This window comes from Heliconius melpomene, chromosome 12, assembly GCF_056956725.1.
Source record: "Heliconius melpomene rosina isolate 202511_hmr_F chromosome 12, ASM5695672v1, whole genome shotgun sequence".
NCBI classification, from domain to species: domain Eukaryota; kingdom Metazoa; phylum Arthropoda; class Insecta; order Lepidoptera; family Nymphalidae; genus Heliconius; species Heliconius melpomene.
Genome location: NC_140400.1, coordinates 2,232,261 through 2,252,656, shown reverse-complemented (window position 1 = coordinate 2,252,656; position 20,396 = coordinate 2,232,261). Strand labels below are relative to the sequence as shown.

The following is a 20,396-nucleotide window of genomic DNA, read 5'->3' as shown; positions in this document are numbered from 1 at the left end:
TCGATTCGTCGAGAGCAACGACCTGGCCGGCCGTTTCGCTAATTTATTAATTATTTAACACTAACTGACTCTGGGAGATAGAGAGGAAGGCTTTATAGGAGGAATTACATGATGGTGACACGAATGGTTAATTATGGTGATGGGGTTGGGTAATTTTTGGTAAAGGATATGTTTTTTTTAATATATTTTCACGCGTTATCCCTAGCGGGGTGCGCGGAAAGGACGAAACGTCAAGTGCAACGGTTACGCCTCCTATCTATAGCTTTTACAGTCATTAATATTATTTGGATTTTGTGTGTGCTTAAGCTTCATAGTGACACATCACTCAGCTCTTCTTTTTCTACATATTTAAAAGCTCTATTAAGTCTTTATGTCTATGAAACCAAAATATGAGCTTATGATCATATTATAAATATATCGTTTTTCCCGGAAAATAAAATGATAATCTGAAAATGTCAACTTTTTAGGAAAACTATTTACGTAGAAATCCAGCAAATAATAGTTATATGAACAAAGAAGAAATTTCATTAATTAACTAAAATTATCATTACCTTTTTATTTTCAGAAATATCAATCTACCTCATATATTGTCTTACAATTTTATTCAATAGGTCATTGAGGTGAATCTTAAAGCAATAATGACTACTCATTTTTTCGTGCAAACTGAAAACTACCTTTAATTATTAATAATGAGATTGTATTGTTATTCGGATATATTTAAATTAAACTTAAATATGGTAATCAGCCTTTATTGTAAACAGTCTTAAAGAATTAATATTGTAACGGCAATTGTCATAGTATATGCGGTAAACAGTTTTTTTTTCATTAATTTCATATCGAACTTTTGTTCTCATAAGCGTGTGGAGTTTCTTAAGTTATGAATATGATTTTAATATTTCATAACATTTAAATTATTGACGAAAAAATACGCAAATCTTACTGTATCTACTCTGTAGGTACCCTAGGAACCGCCCAGTTTCGATTCATTGCGTCTGGAGTGACAGACTTAACGCCGCTTTTCATTATTTTATTAAAGCAAGAAAATGAAAATAATTCATTCTCGTGAGTGCGAATCGAACTTACAACCGTCGCGTTTACGGTTAAACGCCGCTGCGCCGCGACGGTCTGTATATTATAACATATAGCAAGTTCAAAATATTAGCCACCGACTTAGCTAAAGTTTTAGAAATACATGAAAACCAATTAAAAACTTAATTTATCTCTTGTTACAGGACAACTTAACTCCAGAGCCGGCGGACATGAATGATGATGACAATTTTTCTAGTAAGTTACTTATACTTCTATTCAATTTTCTTTTTTAATATATTAAATTATAATATTAACAGAATATATTAAAATTAAAATAAAATATAGGTAAAATGTTATGTTAGGTTAGTATATAGTCGTTATTTATTCAGCCACTTGCATCAAATCAATATGATATTGAGGCATATGCGTCATCCAGGCCTTCTCTAAGTAACATCAGATTGGCTATAATTGTTTTAATAATTTCTAATATATTTTTCCAAATTTTTGAAATTGATTGGCAAATGTGATCTGGTGCAGGTCATGGCTACGCGAAAGACGCTGAGAAGTTGAAAATGATGTTGCTAGCATGGAATTACCACCAGACGCCAGGTAAACGATTCATTGAATTGTATTGAATGATAATATAGTTTAAAGAGCGTTATTTTTTAACTGAGCGGGATTTGAACCTGCACTATTCCTTGAACAACGCTATCGAAGTAGACTATTAAAAATTCGTGTATGATACATGGAATTTTAGGATGCCCCCATAAACTGAGAAATTTGCATCGAATTCAGAGTATAAGTATCTACTATTACGATTTTTTTAATCGTAAAATTCATGGAAATGTAGTTACGCGTATTTCTTTTTGTTTAACTTTAAAAACATATAAGGAATTAAACTACGCAATGTGTTTTACAGAATAACACTTTCCTTTTAAAAACGCAACAACCCATAAAAATAGAAGAAATACCGACCAAGCAAAAACTTTAAAAAATGTACTTTTATCTACATACATATTTAATAGATAAATAAATGAAATACACTACAAATATATTCAAGACATCAGACAAAAGATATCTTCACAAAAAAATCGTTGTGTACTTAAAATAATCGCTTGTCAAACGGTTTCATTGAGGTTTGCATAATTTTATGGTAAAATCGCTCTCTATTTTTACCATGGCAGTGTATCTGAGAGGCATAGGTTCTATAGGTATCTGTAGGTATAGGTAGGTATGTAGGGTAGATACCTCAAATTATTTATAGCCACGTTCGAGTTGACATTTAGAGGCAGATGCACCGGTCCCCCGTGGCCGTCCTTACCCTATCATTAATTCTTTGCTGACTTACTATGAATATGTAATATTGTAACGTGAAAATTGCAACGTTGATGCGCAGTCTTGTTTCATTTGACAGTGTGTGATGGTTGTCATTTCGAATTCCATTGCGGTATTGGTAAATTGTAAAAGAACTACCTAGTTTTGTTTTGTTTTCTGAGCTGTAGACTTTACATATATTTTGATTTGTTTCCCATTCAGGGGCTTTAAATGGATAGTGGAGTGTTTTAACCCTGCAATACGCGGGGTACAGAGTGAAGCTTATAATTAACGTATTATATTTTAATAAAAAATGATTTATTATAAAAATAACATCCACTTAGGTAGACTGATGACCACTAACCTATAAATATAGTTTTATATTCGAATGCGAAATAAAATCTTATAGCTCATTTAGTTGTGTCTTAGCATTGGGGTGTGAAGTGAAGCGCGTCTAAATATCTATAGATACATGTACAGTATATGTATGTATGTATGTATGGAAGAGCTATGTACAGAACATAGTGCACGCTCGATACATTGTTAGCAGTCTTGCCTTGTTTTACACCAACATATTAGTTTACAATACTGTCTGTATGTTCTCAGATTCCAACGTAACTAATGAAGGTAAAGTTAACGCTTATATGACAGCGTCTGTAAGTGTGATGATCGGGGGTTCAAAAAAATAATCTTTCCCCAGGGTGAGGATTTATTCGGGGGATTTTTTTTTTTATTTCCCCGCTTTGGTGGACGAGGAGCGGCGTTGATTTTCATCATTCAACACGCAATGTCTCAAAAATTCGGAAATTGGCCAACGAAATGTCATAAGCGTTATTTTTCTTCTGCCTAACCTCCTATTACTGAACTGAACTAACCTCCTACACAAGAAAAAGCGGGAAGGTTGTTTTTTACCTTTAGCATTTTTTCTAACTAAACCTTTGAAATATGTATACCTACATATAAAGTGCTTAGATGCCAGTCGTGGCGTGTGCCACAAGTGTTTGACTGTAAACGCGGCAGGTAGTGAGTTTGATTCCCACTTACAGAAATGAATTATTTAATATTTTAATGTCTTCGCTGTGGTAACGAGGCAACGCGAAGCGCTGTCTCCACTCAATGCCTCCAGAATTCGGAAGAAAGTAGCGGAGTATTTTAACACTAGGCGAGGAAGCCTAGCCTGTTTACCCTGCTATACATTCTTTACAAAAAAAATTATTGCTTTTCCATCTTTATCACATACTCTGCTATATACTTAGTAGGTTGGTACATAAAAATGTTCACACAAACATTTAAGAAACATGTAGCGCACTCCTAATTGCAGTATTCATACTTCTTCACGTTACAGCGGAGGAAAGTGAAAGAGAACTCTAATTACAGTTCCCCTTTTACGACACCAAGTGGTTCTGCTGAATTTTGACGCACTTTACTATATTAATTTTGTATGCATTTGGTTAAAATAAGACATTTTTTAAATATATTTTCCTTTAAAATATAATAATTCACTGTTTATACACTATGTTTGGAATTTATATGGGAAATGTCGTATAAATATTTATGCCTTGACCGTGACCGTAACTTTTGTTGGAGTGCGAATTTATCTATTATTATAAATATTTTTTTAAACTTCACGGTGTATCACGCGTGTAGCAGGGTAGGCAGAGGGAGCCTAGTGTTAACACGCCCCCCCCTTTCCGACAAATTCTGGAGGCATTGCGTGTTAAGTGGCAGAACTTTATGCCGCGCTTTATCTCGAGTAAAGAAATAAAAATATTAAATACCTCATTTCCTCGAGTGAGAATCGAACTAATAGCCTGTCGCGTTTACAATCACAAGGTGCCACTGCACGACTGGTCTCTAATAATATGTAAATTTAAGTTATGTGAACCACCTGATGATATTAGTTGTCGTTTTAGTTTTCTACTTTATTTATATGTTTAAAAATACTACTGAATACTAGTTAAGAAAATTCATAACTCTGTAACCACTTCTTCTATTAAAATAGTACCTACCTATTATTTTCAATTTACTTTGTATTTTTTTCTACGTAGTTTTTAAATGCCTAAACTTAGACAAAGAATTAGCTTGGTTATTAGACTTTTTAATTATAAGCGAAACGTTTTAATGCAATTTTTTAATTATAGTATACGATTAAAGGTATTCGAATGCTAAACCTACTATTACGTAAATCGATCATTGGATGAACTAATTCTTGCAGCTGTGACGTTCCTTTAGTTAATATTAATGCTAACACTCTTGTATAACGGCCGTTAAGGAAAAAATATTCTAACTTTTGTTATAATATAAACTTTTGTGATAGTGTTTTTACTATTATTTTCTTTTTTTTTCTATCTATTTTAATAATAATTAATAAATATTATAAATATTATCTTACATTATAGTTAAAATTAATGAATAAAAAACAAATGTGCAACTGTAGATCTGTACGCGACAGGTTGTGGGTTCGATCCCCGCTCGAGGAAATGGCATATTTACTATTTTCATTTTCTTAGCTCCAAAATTCTGCAGAAGACGGGGTACGGAGTGTCTTAACAATAGGTTCCCTTTGTGCCCTGCTGTGTGCGGCATACAGCGTAAAGAATTAAGGTCTTATTTATTTTGTTTTTTCGTAAAAGCGGTCTATTTTGAATCAATAAATCATCAAGAAATATAATTTGATTCCAGGCCGCAACGGTGATTTATCTGAGAGTGGAGCAGACAGCATGGCGGATCTATGGGCATCCTATCACAGTGCCCTAGGACTGGGCAGCAAGCCACCGAAACCGCCCACGCCCCTCGCTACCGGACACTCGGTGAGTTTTAAGGTTGAGCAGCGTTTCATTTATTACTTTTTTCTCATTTTTTATTTAAAATTTATTATTATTAATAAGAATGATGATAACCATATCACCTTTCTTTATGTCTTTTTGGTATTACTATGTCTGACCAAAATATTAGGTTAAATATTTATGAAATTCTACTAATATAAATGTAAAAGTTTGAGTGGATGGATGTTTGTTCAAATTTCTACGCTAATGCTTGAACGGATTTCAATAAAACTTTTAGCTTATAGGTACATCAGAATAACACAGGCTACATTTTATTTATATAACAACAACTAATGAACAATGAGCGGGCGAAGCCGCGTTAGAGTCACTGTGTCTAATTGAGAAGCTTAATATCCACAGAGCCCAATCCACGTCGGATCAACACCAGTGGAGCCAGCGTCTACACATGACGAGACATCATCATCAGATCGGACGAAGGACGATGACGACGGCGGCGCCTCCGATGATGACAGTGATGATAGAGTCGATCCGCAACATCACGATCCGGAACGACTCAAGGCGTTTAATGTGAGTTTTTTTTAAGAAAAATATTTTAGGTGCCTTAATTTTACAACATATGATTGCTTTAATTTTAATTTCCTTTGTTTGATTAGAAAACGTGGAGAAAGGAGAGAATTAGATTCTGTCACTGACGTGGACGTGACGTCTTCATTGACGTGGGCGATGCATGATGTTGCCTATACCTATATAAAGATAGAAAATATTTTTTCCTATTTGTAATTTTATTAGTAAATTGTAATTATCCATATTAAAACAGTATTACAATATTTACTATAATAATTTCCAGATGTTCGTCCGTCTGTTCGTCGATGAGAATCTTGACAGAATAGTTCCTATTTCCAAGCAGCCCAAAGAAAAGATCCAGGCTATCATAGATTCTTGCACCAGGCAGTTCCCTGAGTTCGCTGAACGCGCCCGCAAGAGGATCAGGACTTATTTGAAGAGCTGTAGGCGGAATAAGAAGGTCAGGGGAGACGGGCCCAGTACTGGCAACGGAGGGAACACGCCCTCTGGCAACGCTTGGGATACCGCGGTGAGGGTTCGATCGATATTGAATTGTGATATTGTTATATGTTTGTCATTTGTATTTGATATTTTGTATATTTTTTTTTTATTATATCAGGAAAAAAATATGAGTTATATTGGTCCAGTCATTACTATTTACATATTATAAAGTGGGTACTTCGTGGCTTAATGAGACATTGGCAGACTGTAAAAGAAAAAGTTGTAGGTTCGATTCCCACCTGGGGGAATAAATTGCTTAAAATTTGCGTTTCCTCGCGCCGGCTACAGGAGAAAGCGCGGCGTTGAGTTCCGCTACTGAACCATTGTGGGAAGTAGTAAACAGATTGTCTTAACTCTAGGTTCACTCTCCATAGGATGTAAAAATGTATTATTTTATATTATAAATGATTAAATTCTAGGTGCGACCGACCCCCGCCCACCTGACGTCGGTGCAGGCGGAGCACATCCTGGCGCAGGCGTGCGAGAACGAGAGCCTCAACGCCAAACGCATGCGCCTCGGACTAGACCCTGTAAGCCAGCCCATGCCCACTGTGCCCACGCCCATGGTCAGTTTAAATACGGATCACGTTAATGTTATACAATATACACACATACATACATACATTGTTTTAATATCCCTTGTTCTTAAATATTTTACTGAAAATACCATTAATTTTTATGTGAAATTTCCGTAAATAGCTAATATCCAAACATTTACACTTGAACAATATTTTTATACTGACCCGTTTAATAAATTACGATTACTTTATTATGTCTTATTTATCTGTACTCCCTATAATGATGGAAATCATTCTCCTCCCAGGCTATAGATACAACGGCGTCATCAGCAGCTTCTTCATTCTTGAGTCTCTATAGCGGCGCTATGAACAGCCCCGCGTCTACTTCTGTCACCAGCTCCGCCAACACCACATCCTCAGCAGGCCACAGCAAGCAAGCTGCTGATACCACCAGACCCTCAACCAGCCCATCTCTAGAAAACCCACTTTTGAATAATAATACTTTGAAGCTGGATAACGCTAATGGAAACACTGGCAGCAAGACAGCTAGGTTAGAAATATTTTTTTTTTTTTTTAGTGATAGTTATATTTTTACACTTTCAAAAAGTTTTAAATAATGATTATTTAATTTTCATTCATCAATTACAAAATTATTCTTGATGAAGTTACTTCTATCCTTCCAGTCCCGCCTCGTCGCCTGCACCTCTGTTCAGGCAATCGTTCCCCAACACATTTGGGAACCCACCAACGTTTGGACGACAAAGGTAACATAAATTTTATTTAAATGAAAACGGCATCTCAAGATCGATCTCAGACTTGAGAGTGGTTTTTGAAAACGGGCTTAAAAACGCTCTTTTAATTTGCAAAATAAACAGAAAAAAATATTAAGTCAAAACACTTTTCTCTCACTTATGTAGTAAGAGTAAATAATCTATGAATATGCCAAAGGTAATCTATTGATTGACCTATAATAATTTAAATAAAGATGTATAAATTAAAACTAAATAATATAACATATTTGTATATGACTTTATTTTATTTTAGCTCAAATACGAATCCGACATCGGCGCTGTCCAGCACTGCGCTTCTATCAACACTGACTGCTCTGCCACCAACAGGTACTATAGAATATTGATAAATTTTAGTTATTACCCCAAATGCAATATAGACGCAATGACTCAGCTGACAAGAGTTCAGCGAAAACTGGGGAATAGTCTTTAATACTAGGTTCCCGCTGCTTACCCTGCTATATGCGTGATTCTGCGGGATGCAGCGTGAAGAAAAGTAAAAAAAACTTATTTTTACTAAAAATTATCTCCTTCGCTTACAAAATCAGATATTAAATTTATATGTTTACAGGAGTAGGAGTAAATGCAGCAATGGCGGCCTACCAGAGTGCTCTGCTATCAGCCATGGCGGCGCATACGCATACGTTCCCGAATCTCACTGGTAATTTTATTGCTAATAATATATTTTGTTGAATAATAAAGTTATAGTGACGCAGTGCGCTAGCTAATACACGATATTTTGGTTTCGATTCCAATTTGGAAAAAGCTAATTATTTTTATATCGCCTCTCTGGCATCGTTATATCTTGAATTGAGGTGGAAAGGGGAAAACTGAGTATTTTAACACTGATTTCTCTACTCTCTGCCCACTCTGCTATCTGCTATAAAGCGTGAGGCTAAAAAAATATATGAAAGAAATCATTATTATTTGCTTTTCTTGTAAAAGAACGGATAAAATTTTATAAGAAAATTACCGATCTCGAATTTCCGCGAAAACAATGCGTTTTTAGAGGAAATTTTACTCAATATTTTGTGTTATTCGGACGTATGTCATTTATCTATTTAAACTCTCAACTATTCCAGCTCCAACAGATCTATCATTAAAGACATCATCAGCGCCTTTACACGCGACATCCACCTCATCCATCTCAGGATCTGGATCCAAGCTGTCCCACAAGCTATCTGGTGCCGAAGTTGGAGCAGTTCGACAGCTGATTACAGGATATCGCGAATCTGCTGCCTTCCTTCTACGGTCAGCCGATGAGCTAGAGGCTCTACTGTTAAACCAACCCTAGGACACACCTAAAAGTTTCTCAGATCTATTCGGATTCAAATTCGGATACTTCTGAATGAACCAAGTGTTTGTGTTTCGTTCGGATTTGTGGTTTACCAACGTTTTGACACGGCAAAAGAACTATCAAAGAAAATAACGGTTTATACCAATTTGGATTGTAGTTTCAATGTAAATTTATAATACGAATTAGGGAATTTTGTTATTATTTTAGTAGCCACAAGCTATATATTGTAAGATGAAATATGAAAAAATATTAATTCTGTAGCTTGTGGTGTTAGTTAAGGTTGGAATTGGACCTTGTCTTTTGGAAAACTTAGTAGTTTCTCGTCTTTACTTGGCAATTCAATGGTTACATTTTCAGAAGATTGAATTGGGAAGTAAAAACATAAAAAGCTGTTTGCTCTGAGTACTTTTGTAACTTACTTAAAACTAAATTTTCTTAACATTTTTTCAAATTTATTAGATCTTTCACGAAATTACACATTCATTTAAATTAACATCTTTACAATTATATATTAAATGTTTTGTCTCGTCTTCATAGATAACAAAACAATTATTGTTTATTTAATAATTATCTGTTATAATGTTATATTTCATGACAAAGATGGCGGTTTTTAACTTTATGTGCCAACATTTTAATCTAATATTTAAATTTCATCACGTTAACAAATTAAATTAATTTTCTATATGTGAACATATATTTTGATCGCCGTCTGTCTGTCACTAGATTTTTTTTCATATTATCCAACATTTTTATAAATGCTGCTATATAATATATAAGGTATTCTAATATCGTTCTATGCGTGACCTGACACAGGTCTAAAAAAATAAATCTATGATCGTGTTTAATTTTGGACTTTGAATGCTTAAGCATCCCAATGCTGTTGTTGTTCTTGTAATTTAAATGAGAGTCAGTTGTATATTTCTTATGTCTTTTTGACAACTATTTCGAAAATAGCGAAGAATTATTTATCAATAATATTACGTAAGAGACATATAACTGATTGTCTGTAATAGTAAATGTTCTATCATCAATTAAGCATTCTCACTTAGGCTAACGAGTTTTGACAAAAAAGTAAGTGTATTCGGCGTACAAAGCTGCCATATTGTAAAAAGTGTTGCCATTCTAACTCGTCGAAGAGTACAAAATTATTTTGTGTATATTTAGAATTAAGAAAAAAATCAGGGAGTTTTTAGTGTAAGGTCGAAAAATTTCTTGCCTGGTGCGATAGATTAGTATTTAAAAAGCGGGCAGCGATATATTTGAATTCTTAAAAGTTTCGGTGATGAAATACAACTTTCTCTTTAAAAAATAAGTTTTAGCGTAACAGAGTCTAAAGTTAGATTTTAAAATGGCATTCTAGTTTTAAGAAGCACGAATTTATTTGTTGTTTTGTATTATACTAATAGTTCTGTAGTTATTTACAAACGATTAATATATTTCTAATATATAAATTTATTCCAGTATGTGATTGGCTCCATCCAAAATTATTTATGCATTTCCTTCGCAGCACTGACACTGATGTTTTATTTTAATACTATTTTCGTGTATTTAGGTAATAAATATGTTTACGTTTGTTTAAGTTACGGTGTTGCTAGTTGTAACTTATGAAATGCCAATATTTTCGCTTTGCTCAGTACAATATACAATATTTTGATCTTTGTGTGCATACTTGTTACCATAGATTATATGGCCAGGTACTTTAGGTAGGGTTAAAGTTAGATGCTTATGTACAAATAAGGTTTAACACAAATATATATGTATCTGATCTTATTCTTGGTGGGAAGTTTCTATTTTGGGCCTAAATTTTCGTTGTAAATTAGATACCTCGTGATGTTATTCGTTCCGTTGTTAGGTAACGTAAGTGTCTTACCTTTTATTTTGTCTATATTTTACGTTTTACTATATGTTTTTTAATTTTCGGCCAGTTCTAGTTGTTTCTTCATGCAATAGTGTAATAGAAAATAGTTTTCGTTGATAAGTTAATTAGTTATCACATACATATTGTAATAGTTAATAATTCAACAATAAAGCTTATTTCTTTGCTTCTGGGGCTGTCTGTCTGTTTCTGGGGCTGTCTATCTAAGTAACTAATATAAAAAGTTTTGTTTATTGCATTAAATTTGTCCATTTGGACATGAGATATATCATCTAATATCCCCCATCTTTAAGATTTTACAAGAAATCTAAACCAGTAAAATATTAGTATTAAAATACAAGTATTGAAAAATAAGAATAATATACGTGTTAATAAATTCAAATATGAATCCCACGCATTTATTTATTATGAAGAACCTGTTAAAATGAAAAAAAAAAAGACAACAGCCCTCCACCACAATGTACAATAGTTTATCCATTTTGCCAGTTTATCTCAATAGTATAAAGCTTATGCCAGTTTTTATAAAATTGTAAATTCACTTTTGAATACGAAAAAAAAATTGCCAAAGAATCGATTTGATTATTCTAATTCTTTGTAATTCATTATTATATAATTTAATGTAAGTTTATTGATAAGTTAATTTGAACTTTTGATTTTTCAGTCATTCCAATATATTTTATTTTAAATATTCGGTGCATAAAGAAACCAGTAGTTGTAAATGGAGAATGTAAAAAGTATGATTAGAAATATTATAAAAAAAGTTAATTAGATGTTGGTGATGTTGGAATAACGAAAATAACAAAAAACTGATGGAACGTTGATATGAATTTGTTAGATTAAAATATATTATTACTAGAGTTGTATAAATGGTTTACTATTATTATTAATTTGATACAGAAAATACAAAATGGCGATTGTTACTATAAACGATATGAGAATTTAGTTATAATTTTTGCAATTTCAAAATGTGAGTTTTACAATTTTGAAAAAGAATATATTAAATATGCTCATATACAAAACAAAATTGTTTTATTTCTGTTTTATTTTATTTACTTATTCCTTACAACTAAATATAATATGTTTTTCATACAATTAAAATTGTAAATTATAATTAGAACAGTCAATTTTCAATTTATCTAGTAGATAAACTTTGATTTCTTAAACATAATATTAGATTAGAATAATATAATTTAATTAAGATTTAAGTTTCTTAAATTAACCAAAGAGTTTTATTTTTATTAAACATACAGCTACAGATTAGAAAATAATTTCGAAGACTGAAAAATTTCATTTCATTCAGTTTTTTTCTGTTTATACCTTAAAAATATTAATATTAGACGCCTGTAGTTAAAACGGTTTCAGTAATACCACTTTTGATAATAAAGCGATCTGGATAGGGGTACATGCGTTTATCCGACATCAGGTAATGAGTGGCGTTGGTTATAAAATCTAAATTAGATTTGGACGCCAAGTACGAGAACATTGCTGGGAATCTTTCTGTACCGCATCTGAAATATAATAATTATTTTAATATTCAAGAAAACAATTATTAGAATTTGTAGTTGAATTCAAGTCAAGAATAAATAAAACGTGAGGAACTTGTTGTATAGCCGTCGCTACAATTAACATTTACTTTCGAAAAGGTTATAATAAAAAAAAGTGACAAGATGCATTAGGTTTCATCTATCTATTTATAAATTACTACTAATAATATTTATATATACTTACAATCTTCGTATACCCCAAGAGGCAAGTCCCCAGAGGATACCATCGCTCACTGCTGGCGCACCTGTATCGCGCTATGTGACAAACAAATAATATTAACGTAATTTCGATGAAAAAAAATTAGAATATCTACCGAAACGAACGAACTTAACTTGCTATGCATGTGATACATAAATTGTAGCATATACAGGATGGAAGAGGCAGCGCTTCTTTTACTGAAACTACATATAGGGTAAAATATTTCAAACCCAGAGCTAAAAAAATTAATCAAGGTACCTCAACAGTTTGGACAGGTAAGTGTGTGCGTGCCTATGTTATACTTTACAAATGGCGTTGTATTTTAAAACGATAATTTTATTATTTATTTTGTTTGAAAAAATAACTTTTTCATATTTTTTTTCTTTATTGTATTAGGCTTTTATAGAGTAGTTAAAACTGTGATTTCATTTAAAGTGGTGCTGACAATTCCATCCTGTATAATATTCTGATGTATGAGATAAATTTTCAATCCGCTAAATATTTAAGTTTGTGTTTATTTATTGTTCTACATTATGATTTATGTTCCTACAGTATTTTGTAATTAATAGTATAAACAAATCAAAATTAAAAGTAATAAAATATTTTTTACCGTTATTTCAAGTAATTTTAATAGATATAAAAACCAATTCATTTGTTTAAAAAAACTTACCGTGCAAGGTGCTCGTCTGCCGGTCTGCGCTAAGCATATGAAGTTGTGTGACACACTGACACCGAAGCGTTGTGTTATGTTGTTGCACTTGGCGTGGTCGAGGAGTCGCGCGTGGTACACTTGTAACGTCACACCCACTTTGGAGAATATACCGTCTCTCTGTAAACATGGCATTATGTGTTAGAAAACGAATAAAAATGTTGATATTTGAGGCTAGTCGTGGCGCACAAGTGCGTAATGCGTAAACAGGTAGTGAGTTCGATTCCAACTCAAGGAAATAAAACATTTAATATTTCCATTTTTTCGTTCTGGTGTCGAAATTTGAGCGGAAACTGGTGTTGGAAGTGGGAAAAGGTGTGTTAACATTTGCCAACCCAGCTGTGCGAAAATAATCGTTAAGTTATGTTTTTATTTGTATTTCCCTGGTCATGTAACCCAAAGAGCGGCGTTGACTTCCGCCATACAATGTCGTCTTAAAGCTAAGTTATTTTAGTTTATTTTGTATAAAAATATTTGCGTAAAAAGCTTTTACTTACTCTATCCGAGCCCCAGCTCGTGACCCAGGCATCTTCAAACACTGGGTACATCGCGTGATTAGGAAGATCTACACCATGAACTGAGTCCGAGAACCTATGTAGCATTTTATAAGAAAAGCTTACATTTTTACCTTTAACTAGGTATCTATATTTAGACAAAGTTACCATGAGTGATATTTAAATCTACAATTATTTGCATTGTGTCTAGTCAAACAATCCATAGCTTCATTTTTTACAAATGGCCGTATTTTTTCATGCAGTAGAATAATTTATTCTCATTTCTCCAGTCTGGTAACTCAAGATACAATCTTGAATTTGGACAGAAAAAGGGACACATAGTGACTTGATCCTATACGAGTATCCTCAATCCATATTCTAACAACTCTCTAAGATTTTTTAACATTAAAATAATTAAAACTTAAAAGAAAGTATAACATTAAAATTAAATATTATAATGTTGCCTAGTCATTTACATTAGATAGGTAGTTTAATTGAAGTTAATATAGCAAACAAAAAGTCCGAAATATTTAACACACTAACTCACTTAATATTCCTATCAAGAAACAGCAGCGCTACATCATTATCGGGGAGGCTGCGGACGCTCCAGTCAGGGTGTCTCACGACCTCTTGGATCTTGGCGACCTGACCGCCTCTAACCATGTATCTGCTGCCCGCTCGAATTGTCATACGGCTTACGCTTCGCGCTCTGATTTTATTTGTAGATAAATATTAGCATTATTTATGAACTAGCCATTCGTTTATATAAGCAAAATATAGTGCGATACATCAAGTATAAATTGAAGGATTTCTTTAATTTAATTGATTTAATTTCATGCATCGTACTATATGCCTACTTATAACATAATTTAATTGCAATTGATTTTGCAATGAAACCTTTTGTTATTGAACTTTAAATCCCATCATCTATTTTAAATAATATAATAAAAACTTACTTCCAAACGCAGTTAGCGGTGGTGATGACCAGGCGAGGGTTTAGCAACGCGCCAGCGCACCAATGCTGGCCATCCTTTTGTATAGACACCACGTATGGGTATTGTTCTATTGCAGCATCTCTCGCAGCTATTAGACGTCTGTTACGCACTAAAATATTTGAAATCTTTATTATAATAATAATATTTGAACACTTGCACCCGCATCCTTCTGGGCATCTACATTGAAAATTTTAATTTTAAATGTTATGTTTTCCCGACTACTTAAAGGTTTATACTGAGAATTACCTACGACCATTCTTAATATAAAACTTTAGGCTTTAAGTAAGGTAAAATCAAATTCAAAATAAAGTTTAATCTTTTCTAAGCAAGAATATTGGAAATTTTACGGACTACCCATCCATGTGTCAATAATGTTTTGATTGCTTTTAAGATTTATTGCAAAGGTTTCAAATAATAATTTATCAATTTAATAGAAGAAATATACAATTAAGCGACGGATTCAGAAAGGAAATTCATATGATTTTTTCAAATATTTATTGTAATATTAGGTCGAAATTACCTCTCTTTTTTTGTACTCTCCCATCCCGATTGGACTTTTGATTTGCAGCTTTCTTATTAACTATATCTCTAAAGCGAGGAGTTATTTTTTTCTCAGGGTTACCAGTATACTTCAAATTAACACGGGATCTCCCGATGGCTTGCTTATGCTTACTCTGAGTTTTATTAGATTTTTTACTCTTTATTTTCTTCATTACAATATGTTCAGTTATGTTACGTTTAGATTTCAGTTTATTTTTTCTAGATTTTCTAGATGATTTTTTTCCTCCACTTTTTATGGCCGTAGTGGCATTTCTGCTGCGTTTTCTATGTTTTTTCTTAGTATTTTTGCTTGTCTCTGAACTTACGTTTTTAACAGATCTTTTCTTTCTAAAAAATGTCAGATTATATTCTGGTAATACCTTTTTTACTCTACTCTTTTGAGAATCAACCTGCAGATCCTGGACAAATACTTCTTCTGGCACATCCAGTAATCGCCTCTCAGTAATGGGTGGAAAAACTGTGTAAGTATTGTCCCCCGTGCCTTTTTTCCTAATATTTGCTTTTTCCTTATATAAGTCTCTCAGCTTCTCAAACTTCTTAGAATTTAATATTTTAATGCTCCTTTGTACCGGAATATGTACCTTTTTTGGATACTTATAAATTTTTCCTAAATCTTGAGTTCCCTCGCTTTTTATTATAATTTCAAATGAAATTAAAAATAATGCTAGTAGTATTTTCATTTTAAGTTTATAATATCGACGAAAACTTATATGCTTACAATCAATGTTTACGACATTTTTTATGTACACCAGTGATATGGTATGTGGAAGCGATAAATTTATCGTTTTACATGTTTTGACTTTAATTCAATTTTATTTTTACAAAAGCGTTAGTTTTCAGGCGTACAGGCATCGCGGAATCACGTTACCTTAACACAAAATTTACCTATAAAAAGTATGTAACGAACACGTGGACAATTATTTAATACAGAAGTTCATTGCTATAAATATTATAGCAATTATTTAAATTTATAGCTTTATAGTGTAAATACTCATATAGTTACCTCTAAGAAGTAATCTCAAGAAATATTAGAAAACAAATGCATTATTATAAAAATCATATTTATTTAAAACTAAACAACATCTTAAAACTAATCTATCATAATAACTAATCCCGTGGAGCAATCTTCTTGAAGGTGGCAAGTTGGACAGCGAGCTGGTGCAAAATCTGCTTTCCCGCGGGGCCGTCGTCGGAGATGGCTCGGGAGAGGCGCACTGCTCGTCCACATTCCCTAACAAAGTACTCTAGTTCATTTTCTAACTGACGACCATCACCTGTAAAGGGAAAATGGAATTAAAGTTTAAACTAGATTATTTTGTCAGTTTGTTCGGTCTCCACTCGAGGAAATTAAATATTTATTTAAATGTATATTTCCATTTCTTAGCTCTGGTGTCGTGGCAAAGCGCGGCGTTGAGTTCCACCAACACACAATGCTTACAGAATTCGGCGAAAAATGGGAAACGAAGTGTCTTAACACTAGGTTCCCTCTGCCTACACTGCTATGTGCGGGATGCAGCGTGAAGCTGATTTAAAAAATTAATACAACTCTATGAGAAACTCAATTGAGTGGAAAACCTAAAAAATCCCGAAAAAGTAAATATACTTAGAAAACTTTAAAATTATTCACCTTGTCCCAATCGAGTATTCTGAGGTTGAACACATTTGTTAGCGAGTCTTGCAAGCTGAGACCTCTCGGAACTAAAAGCTTCGTCCAAGTCAAACAGTTCCAGAGGCGGTGGCGGCGGCTCTCTGAATGTTGGTGCAAATACCTGAAGAAAAAATTATTGAGGCTGTTGTGGTGCAGGGGCACAAGCATGTGATTGTAAACGCGACGGTTATAGGTTCGATGGCGTGGTATTCAGTTCCATCACTCAACACGCAATGCCTCCAGATTTCGGTGGAATGTGGGGAACGGAATTGTCTTGTGAATGGAGTGTTTTAATATTAGGTTCCCAGATTCCCTCTGCCTACCCTGCAATGTACGGAATCATCAAAATCGATTCACCCAGTTAATAGTTCTGAGGTAACAAACAAAAAAAATACAGTCGTCCTCCTTATGTAGGTTCCAAAAGTAGATTTCCTTTTACAGAAGTCTGTTAAAAGAAATTATAAATCAAGTCTAAATTTACTAACAGCTAATTGTAACGGAGGGAAAGGTGTTTCGAACTGAGGCGCTATCAACCGCAGAGGTTCGTGTTTAACTCCCAGCTCTTCATATAGTCCTAGTACTTCGGGCACTGAAAAATTATATCGTCGGGTTATAGAGGTAAACCTGCTAAGTGTAATTTATTATTTTTACATCGTTACATTTTTATAGCGTTCGAATTTTTAAAAACAATACAAAATTGACCTTTATGTTTACGAGGATACAAATCAATTTTCGAAATTGTGAACTTTCTGATAATACTCATCGTTTTTTAGAGACGTTTTTTGTATCCTGATAAATTGCTTAAAAAGTATTTTTAGAACAAAAATATAGTTTTGCATATTTAAAGCTAGAAGACTTACAATGAGACAAGTTAAGCGAGAACAGCCTCCACGTGAAGAGGGCGTGCGGGTGCAGCGGCGCGAGGCGGGGCGGCGGGGCGCTCGCCGGCTCGGGCAGCAGTATGGTGCTGAGCCAGAGGGTGTCACCGAGCGTCCTGTATTCGTTTGTCTGAAATCAGAACCCCACGTTCCCACGGAAGATAAAAAATCGAGAAAGAGAGAGAAAGAGAAAGAGATTTTAAATCGCGTACAATTTGCTTTGTTCATACGAGCGACATTAAATCACTTTTTTGCCGTCTATCACGGCCGTAGGTAACCCGTACGCTCGGCAGTAGGTAACCCGTATGCTTAGGCACGTAAGTAATAAAACTTACATCAGGATCTTCCACATCTATAGTATTCAAATGTAGATCGGTGACACCCCCCAAATGGTTGAAGATCAATTCTCTGATGAGATCGTTGCACTCACTCTCCAAGTATTGGTCAGCAAAGAAGTGACCAGAACCAATGACAAAGAGTTTTCCTGTAAAATATAATAGACTATTTTTTTAAGAAATCTATAACTTTTATGCAGAAAATATTAGGTTAATATTTTTTTATTTCCTAGAGTGATTCTTCAATCAGGATAATAAATAATCATAATAGTAATTTTGAGCATCACACTACATACCTGCGGGATATTGCCTCCTTTGCTGCACCCTGCTATGCGCACGATAGACAGAAGGAACATGGAGAACCTTACTGTAAAATACTATTGTTATCTATTATTAACCCACCTCCACTTTTCTCTGAAGTATACAAAGCGGCTATTGGTCTTTTCACGGGATAGCAAACGTCGCTACTAGATAGAATGGCGGCGGCAGGTTTCTTTACAGTTAGTGTTGCTCCATACGGATACACGAAATTTGGTGTTGGCGGGTCTTCCCTATCAAAATAAAAACATAAATACGAATGAAGTATATACTATTTATTTGTAATTTGATAAGAATAGAAATGTCGTATAAAATTTGACAATTACACAATTACGACATTTTGACAATTACTTACGACATTAACTTATTGTTTATATTTCAATCGCTTCAAATATATATATATATATATATTTAATCTAGTTATCCTATATAAACTTACAGAAAGTCATCTGATTCGCTCGTATAATTAGGCATCTTCATGATATGTTTCAAAACAGCGCGATTTAAGATCCCGTTAGAAATGTGACACTCCTTGGGATGATAGAATTTATGGTACTTGGCGCGAACAACACAGTCTAAAAATTAAAGAATAAGAACATTAATTAATATTTTAGTTACCAAATATAATAAGATAGGTATGAATCTAGTCAATATTATACCATTGTTAACGACAATTCCATATTCTTCTAGAAAGAAGTTAATGTTAGTGTTCATTCTCTCTTCCCCGCCGTCCGTCATAATGACAAACACGGAGTCTCCTCTCTCCACTACAGTCTTTAAAGCAGCCAGTTCATCATCAGTGAATGCGTTTTGTGGTCCCGGTATTACTAAGATTTTGACATCTTGAAGTGCGTTCGAAGATAAATCGTCTCGGTTACTGAAATACATGGCATCTAGTTAATATTTAAGTAGGTACTTATTAAGTGTAATTTTTGTCGGTACCTAAATATATTTATTTGGAACTTGACTTTAGATATGAGATTTTTTTAGTATGTCTTTGGTAATATTGCTCACTTTTACAAATTTGTAAGTCAAAACGTTGAAATTTAGAAGGTATCAATCACTAGATAACTAAAACTATAATTAAACTGCCTTAAATCTCTACCAGACAGTTTAATTATATATATTATATTTAATTCTCTACCAATTAGTGTAACTATATAGGTATTCTCTACAGTTCTTTCTTTTGGAAAATACTAATATAAAGTACTATTTGGTAGCGGCCTCAAATATTGAAGATGGGCTTTTAGGTAGGTACCTGAAATTAACAATAGTTGTAAGAAAAATTTTGCTGCTTTTATCGAAAGGATAATTAAATGTCTACCGCCAAAATTAAAATATTTTTTTCTAAGACTAAGAAATATTTTTTAATTTTAGATTTATTATTTAGATATATACAAGAGAATAAATTTTACATTTTTACATTTTACTTTTCATGTGAATTTTGATTGTTATTTTGAATATTAAAACATTATCTCACTATAATATTCAAGGATATGAAATATAAAACTAAGTAGGTACCTATTTAATAATCTCTATATAAAAACTCACATCATAACTTTCCACGCTGTTTTTAGTTTCCGATGCAACATCTTGTAGTTTTCATTTATTTTGAATAGTTCATTTTTGGATATATCAAATAATATTGTGTCTATAGCTTTCATTTTATCTTATGTAAAAATACACAATAATACAAAAATAAATAAAATATTATTTTATGTTACACGATGTTTTGTTTGTTGTTGTCACAAACTTGTTTCCATAGAAACGGTGCTTGCTTATAGATGTAGGCCAAAGCCACACTTTAATGAAATAAATTAAGTAAATAAATATTTTAAAATATTCATTAAAAATATTTATTTATATCGAGATGAATAGAAATAGATCGTTTATTTTATATTATTATTTTAAGTTAGTAAGGTACTTTTATACAGAAAAGGTAAAAAGAGGAACGGACGCCTTCTTTCCGCAAAAAAAGAGCTTTAAATTTTTATTTTTATTATTTTACTTTCAAATAAATTGTCTTAAAAAAATCATAAATA

At 33.1% G+C, this 20,396-nt stretch overlaps 3 protein-coding genes across 8 annotated transcripts in view; 1 reads left to right on the top strand and 2 right to left on the bottom strand.

The window, feature by feature from the left end:
- The window catches only part of LOC146533389 (nucleolar protein 4), a 148,979-nt gene extending 137,282 nt beyond the window's left edge, over positions 1-11,697 (top strand). For 2 of the 6 annotated variants that reach the window (XM_085194623.1, XM_085194624.1), the window contains 11 exons: positions 1,233-1,284; positions 1,567-1,638; positions 5,026-5,165; positions 5,529-5,696; positions 5,977-6,222; positions 6,614-6,760; positions 7,018-7,262; positions 7,396-7,476; positions 7,757-7,830; positions 8,072-8,161; positions 8,583-11,697. In XM_085194623.1, the coding sequence (XP_085050749.1) occupies positions 1,233-1,284; positions 1,567-1,638; positions 5,026-5,165; positions 5,529-5,696; positions 5,977-6,222; positions 6,614-6,760; positions 7,018-7,262; positions 7,396-7,476; positions 7,757-7,830; positions 8,072-8,161; positions 8,583-8,794 (1,527 nt within the window). In that variant the 3' untranslated portion in view covers positions 8,795-11,697. The remainder of the gene's footprint in view (positions 1-1,232; positions 1,285-1,566; positions 1,639-5,025; positions 5,166-5,528; positions 5,697-5,976; positions 6,223-6,613; positions 6,761-7,017; positions 7,263-7,395; positions 7,477-7,756; positions 7,831-8,071; positions 8,162-8,582) is intronic. The other 4 variants (XM_085194625.1, XM_085194626.1, XM_085194628.1 and 1 more) reach the window with 4 other exon arrangements.
- Positions 11,698-11,712: 15 nt separating this feature from the next.
- On the bottom strand, positions 11,713-16,088 carry LOC146533388 (uncharacterized). Its single transcript, XM_085194638.1, has 7 exons — positions 15,135-16,088; positions 14,576-14,723; positions 14,167-14,328; positions 13,623-13,716; positions 13,087-13,245; positions 12,402-12,472; positions 11,713-12,181 (listed from the first exon to the last, which is right to left on the bottom strand). Exons 1-7 carry the CDS (start codon positions 15,853-15,855, stop codon positions 12,007-12,009), a joined length of 1,530 nt encoding a protein of 509 aa, XP_085050764.1. The 5' UTR covers positions 15,856-16,088; the 3' UTR covers positions 11,713-12,006.
- A 131-nt stretch (positions 16,089-16,219) lies between these two features.
- Positions 16,220-20,303, bottom strand: IFT52 (intraflagellar transport 52). The gene is made up of 9 exons (XM_085194639.1): positions 19,906-20,303; positions 19,014-19,231; positions 18,794-18,929; positions 18,439-18,587; positions 18,037-18,185; positions 17,684-17,831; positions 17,309-17,412; positions 16,803-16,944; positions 16,220-16,449 (listed from the first exon to the last, which is right to left on the bottom strand). The coding sequence occupies exons 1-9, from the start codon at positions 20,016-20,018 to the stop codon at positions 16,283-16,285; spliced, it is 1,326 nt and encodes a 441-aa protein (XP_085050765.1). The 5' UTR covers positions 20,019-20,303; the 3' UTR covers positions 16,220-16,282.
- Between the last annotated feature and the right edge of the window lie 93 nt (positions 20,304-20,396).